General features: G+C 41.1%; 4 protein-coding genes across 5 annotated transcripts in view; 3 read left to right on the forward strand and 1 right to left on the reverse strand.

The window, feature by feature from the left end:
- LOC117951262 (protocadherin alpha-C2-like) overlaps positions 1-5,963 on the forward strand; it is a 125,719-nt gene that overhangs the window by 81,191 nt on the left and 38,565 nt on the right. The window lies entirely within an intron of this gene.
- LOC117952247 (protocadherin gamma-C3-like) overlaps positions 1-5,963 on the forward strand; it is an 8,147-nt gene that overhangs the window by 2,054 nt on the left and 130 nt on the right. Inside the window, exon 2 of the mRNA XM_034884398.1 lies at positions 5,889-5,956. Coding sequence (XP_034740289.1) covers positions 5,889-5,956 — 68 coding nt within the window. The remainder of the gene's footprint in view (positions 1-5,888; positions 5,957-5,963) is intronic.
- On the forward strand, positions 810-2,486 carry LOC117951275 (protocadherin gamma-C3-like). The gene has a single exon (XM_034882907.1). The coding sequence runs from the start codon at positions 1,080-1,082 to the stop codon at positions 1,989-1,991; it is 912 nt and encodes a 303-aa protein (XP_034738798.1). The 5' UTR covers positions 810-1,079; the 3' UTR covers positions 1,992-2,486.
- The window catches only part of LOC117952248 (protocadherin gamma-A10-like), a 2,606-nt gene continuing 1,966 nt past the window's right edge, over positions 5,324-5,963 (reverse strand). Inside the window, exon 2 of the mRNA XM_034884399.1 lies at positions 5,324-5,451. Coding sequence (XP_034740290.1) covers positions 5,324-5,451 — 128 coding nt within the window. The remainder of the gene's footprint in view (positions 5,452-5,963) is intronic.

Genomic DNA, 5,963 nt, shown 5'->3' on the forward strand with positions numbered 1-5,963 from the left:
GTAGATGCTGAGCTGATCAGTATTAACGGAGGAGACACTTTTACCAGAACTCAGACTTTACCTAACACAGACAAGGTAGGCCATGCTTGTAAAACCTAACATTGCTATCATAATAAATATAATTGCTGCTTATGAGTCTCACAATTTACATTATTTCGACCATAATGTTTAGCACTTTCAGAATTTGTTCCATATGTTCTCCACCTTAAGTCGTCCGTGCAAAATACCTAGTTTCAATCATTTTACGTAGACAGCTGGTGTGTTAAAGTGGGACAATCAAGCTAGTTTAATGCAAGTATTTAAATAGAGCTCTCCGTGGTGCTGAACCATGTTTTGTGTGATTTACCTGCAAAATCGGCTGATTTTTTGTCTGTTGAAAGCATGCCAGTATTGACCACAACGAGCTGAGCTGTTCTTTGTATAGTTTGTAACAACCGATAAGGTGCTGAGTTTGCATCTCATTATATAGCTGGTGTCATTCTGATGTGATCAAACATTTCCAATGCCTCCTAATACTGAATGTAGTGAAAAGGTGCTGTCCGTGGTGTTTGACTTTGTGTTGACAATATGTTGTTTCGGGAAAGTCCTGCTTAATCAAACGTGTTTCTTTAATTTATGATTTACTCTAATCTTGGGACGTTTGGTGTACTTTATGTAAATTATCTCGAAAAACATATTCTAAGTAATTTTCTATCTGTCTTATTTGTACTTCATACAATAGCTAAATTAAATAGTAGCTTGAGGGTTGTCACTCTAATTACTAATAGCAATGCTTAAACCTCACCACTCATGTCATTCGTAATATTTGAAATATATGACTATAAGAAACAATGGTTTCTATTTGCTAACCTATCATTCACCACATGATGTTGCATAAGGCCATGGACATAAATGCGTTTGTAAGTCCAAAACTCCTCCTCCTTGGATGGGAAAAAAATCAAATCGTCATCGGCCATTATTACACCCGCGGAAGGTGCTGTGACGAGAAAGGAGAGAGCTTCCCCTCAACTATATTTTTGTGGACGGACTTATCTGAGGATACATGATCGATACAGTTCAGTTCTTTTGTTGCATCAACAATGTATATTCGACGACAAAAGGAATACGTCTGGATACGCATTGTTGTGTTTCTTTGTCTTTGTGACTGGTCTGCTTCGCAGTTATCCTACTCGATTTCAGAGGAGGTGAACAAAGGCACCGTAGTAGGGAATATTGCAAAGGATTTAAACCTCAACATACAGGAACTAGATACCAGGGATCTACGTATTGTTTCGAGTTACACTAAGAAATATTTTGACGTGAATTTGCGGACCGGGAACATCTTTGTGGACGAGAGGATAGACAGAGAAGAGATTTGTCCTAATGTGGTAAAATGCTCCATCAAAATACAAGCCGTTTTAAACAATCCTATGACTGCACAACGCGTAGAGGTTAATGTTTTAGATATAAACGACAATTCGCCTGCTTTTATTGAAAAAACGCATACTTTGAATATTTCAGAATCATCGTTGACTGGAGAACGATATCTTCTCCCAATAGCGGTGGACGCAGACATAGGCAGCAACTCAGTGAAGACTTACAAGCTGAGCCAAAATGAATATTTCTCGGTTGATGTGCAGAGCGGAGGAGAACACGGTGTGTCTGCTGAGTTAGTGCTTCAGAAAGCTTTAGATCGAGAGAAGCAGCCGGTGATCACACTTCTCTTTACGGCTATAGATGGAGGTAAACCGCCTCGATCGGGTTCATTACAAATACATGTTAATGTATTAGATGTTAATGATAATATTCCCATTTTTAGCAAATCGCTGTATAAAGTGCGTGTATCTGAAAATACTGCACATGGCGCAGTGGTAATAAAGTTAAATGCTACAGATTTAGATGAGGGCATGAACAGTAAGATTCTGTATTCATTTATCAAACGAGGAAATACGGATCCATCAAATATGTTTGATCTAAATTCAGAAACAGGAGAAATCACCGTGAAGGGCTAATTAGATTATGAAGACACGTCTGCTTATGAGGTTAGAGTCCAAGCAACGGATCAAGGCACCTCTCCTCGTAGTGCACATGCTAAACTGCTGATAGAGATAATTGATGTAAATGACAATGCCCCAGAAATATCGGTGACGTCACTCATGACGCCAGTAAAAGAAGATGCGGAACTGGGGACAATAGTAGCTTTGGTTACAGTGAGTGATACAGATGGAGGAAACAATGGTGTAACTAACTGTAAGGTAGTTGGGTCTGCTCCCTTTAAACTGAAGTCCAACTACAAAAATGACTATTCATTAGTAGTAAATGGAGCACTAGACAGAGAAAAAACTTCTCTGTATAATGTCACAATTACAGCCACAGATGAAGGGAGCCCACCTCTGTCCAGTATCAGGGTCATTACTGTTGAGGTTTCCGATGTCAATGATAATGCACCTAGATTTATGGAGCCTGTGATTAATGTTTATGTGAAAGAAAATAGTGCAATAGGCTCCGTTATTTCTATGATAAATGCCTTTGATCCTGATTTGGACAATAATGCAAAACTGATTTACAGATTGTTAGAAAATTATCCAAAAAATATTCAAATTTCTTCAATTTTAAACATTAACTCAGTCACTGGAGATATAGTCAGCCTGCAGTCTTTTAACTATGAGGAGTTAAAAACGTTTCAGTTTAAAGTTCAGGCCACAGACTCTGGTGTTCCTCCGCTCAGCAGCAACGTCACTGTGAATGTTTTAATCCTGGATGAAAATGACAATAATCCAACAATTCTCGCGCCCTATTCTGAGCACGGCTCCGTTAACAGTGAGAGCATCCCCTATTCTGCTGAAGCGGGATACTTTGTGGCAAAGATCAGGGCTGTAGACGCAGACTCTGGATACAATGCGCTGCTTTCTTATCACCTGTCTGAGTCCAAAGGAAACAACCTCTTCCGGATCGGAACCAGCACCGGAGAAATCAGGACTAAGAGGAGAATGAGTGACAATGACCTGAAAACTCACCCCTTGGTGGTGTTGGTTTCTGATAACGGAGAACCCTCCCTGTCAGCTACTGTGTCTATTGATGTGGTGGTGGTTGAAAGCACAGCTGACATCCAGACTCAGTTCAGACATGTGCCCCTAAAGGAGGAGAGCTTCTCTGATTTAAACCTGTATCTGCTGATCGCCATTGCGTCGGTGTCAGTGATCTTTCTGCTAAGTCTCATCAGTTTAATAGCTGTCAGATGCCACAGGACAGACGGCAGTTTCAGTCGGTACAGCGCCCCAATGATCACCACCCACCCTGACGGGAGCTGGTCTTACTCAAAATCTACTCAGCAGTATGACGTGTGTTTCAGCTCAGACACGCTGAAGAGTGACGTAGTGGTTTTCCCCGGACCGTTTCCGCCTGTAGATGCTGAGCTGATCAGTATTAACGGAGGGGACACTTTTACCAGAACTCAGACTTTACCTAACACAGACAAGGTGAGTTGTTTGCAGCCTTTCCCTCCTGTCTTCTTGCTTTGACATACTTGACTTGCAACCATGACAGAAACTCAGAAAGAATGTCCTGTTCACTTACATATAAAAAAAAAAATGCATTCAAACATAAAATGGGCTTGGCCTAAATTGTAAAATCGTGGGCATATCCTGCGAAAAGCTTGTAGGGTGCTTTCCGTGGTGCTGAAAACATTACTGGTGTCTTCTTCATCCTCTTTGGTTCACAATCAAAAAACTATGGCATGTCATGCTATTACTTCTGGTTTCATTTACTAAGGCTTTCAATTTGTTAATTTCTCATCACTTGAACATCAATTGCTGTATTGATTATTATTAAATGCTAAACTGTCTTAAGATAGTAAACTTGACAGTAGTGTTGACGCTTGTTACTACCCTGTCTTTATGGGAAATATTGTCTATGCCTTGGAACACATATTTTTCCAACAAGTTTGACTTATCTTTTCCATGTGTTACACACATTTCAGATAATTCTCAAAATAATTTTCTGTAGTAATCTGTGACTATTTAGCGTCAATTTTGCCTCATTACACAACTATTTAACGCAAACCTTTTCTGTCTTTTAGTCCATTTGAAACAAGGTAAACAACATTTTACACGTGTTGTGATATGCGACACAGGGTGTGCAACTCGAGTTTTGAAACCATTTTAATTTCTAAACTTTAACGCGTGGGGTCGCTGATGACCACATGTTTTTGTGAGCTCGGTGTTTTCAGTCTCCTCCTATCCGTGTAAAGCGTCAGGAGACTGCGAGTGCTTTGTGAGAGGAAAACGAGTGGCGACGAAAAGAAGAGGACAGAATTGTATGGGATTATAAATGCTGTCCGATCGAGTGGCGTTTTATGGATGGACATATTTTGTATTGCGTCACTTTCTTTGAAAGCAGCGATGGGCAGTGGAAGGAATAGCGGAATACTCTGTTGGCTGTTCATCCTGTTTTTATCCGACTGGTCTGCTGCTCAGATATCCTACTCGGTCTCCGAGGAGGTGGACAAAGGAACTGTAGTAGGGAATCTTGCAAAGGATTTAAATGTCAACGTTCGGGAGCTGCAAACGAGGAATCTGAATATCATGTCTGGGTACAGTAAGAAATATTTCGAGGCGAATTTTAAAACGGGGGATCTTTATGTAAATGAGCGAATAGACCGCGAGGAGCTTTGTCCAACCACGATTAAATGCACGCTAAACTTAGAGGCTATACTGAGTAATCCTATGGTACTCCACCGCGTCGAGGTGGTAATTGTTGATTTAAATGACAACGCACCTGCATTCGTCGAGAAGTCATATTCACTTAACGTATCTGAATTATCCCCTACGGGTGAACACTTTCTGCTTCCACTGGCTCTTGATGCAGATACAGGAAGCCATTCAGTAAAGACGTACAGGCTGAGTTCAAATGAATACTTCTCACTGGATGTGCAGAGCGGGGGAGAACAGAGTGTATCTGCTGAATTGATGCTACTGAAAGCTTTAGATCGTGAAAAACAAGCCGTTGTTGAACTAACGCTGACCGCTGTAGATGGAGGAAGGCCACCGAAAACCGGAACCTTACACATACAAGTAAATGTTCTGGATGCCAATGATAACACGCCGTCATTCAGTAAAACACTTTACAAGGCACGGGTAAATGAAAATGCGCCAGCTGGATCATTAGTGATTCAACTAAGTGCCACGGATTTAGACGAAGGAGAAAACGGGAGGGTCACCTATTCATTTGTCAAGCGTGGAAACTTCAACCCTGCAGACGTGTTTTCTATTAATGCCGAAAGTGGGGAGATCACGGTAAAGGGTCATTTGGATTACGAAGCACAGTCAGCGTACGAGATTCACGTTCAAGCAACAGACCAAGGGGGTTTGGCTCGAAGTGCGAATGGAAAGGTGCTGGTGGAGCTAGTTGATGCCAACGACAATGTCCCAGAAATTGTGGTGACATCACTCATGAATCCGGTTAAAGAAGATGCTGAAATAGGAAGCGTTGTCGCATTAGTGACGGTGACTGATACAGATGGAGGAAAAAACGGACAGGCTCGCTGTACGCTTATCGGTTCTGCACCTTTTAAACTAACTTCCAATTATAAAAATTATTACTCTTTAGTTGTAGATGGACCTCTTGATAGAGAAGGAAACTCTTTTTATAGTGTCACGGTTAAGGCTGCTGATGAAGGGACCCCGCCTCTATCCAGCACCAACGTCATTACTGTTCAGGTTTCAGATGTAAACGATAACGCACCTCGTTTCATCGAACCCGTGATTAATATTTATTTAAAAGAAAACAGTCCCGTTGGTGCTCGTATCTATACGATAACTGCAGTCGATTCTGACTTAAATGAAAACGCGAAAGTAACATACTCATTAGATGGTGTTTCAACAACTGTTTCGCTAACTTCAGTTGTAAACATCAACTCAGAGACTGGAGATATAGTCAGCCTGCAGTCTTTTAACTATGAAGAGTTGAAAACGTTTCAGTTTAAA

The sequence above is a fragment of the Etheostoma cragini genome, chromosome 10, assembly GCF_013103735.1.
Source record: "Etheostoma cragini isolate CJK2018 chromosome 10, CSU_Ecrag_1.0, whole genome shotgun sequence".
Taxonomy (NCBI): domain Eukaryota; kingdom Metazoa; phylum Chordata; class Actinopteri; order Perciformes; family Percidae; genus Etheostoma; species Etheostoma cragini.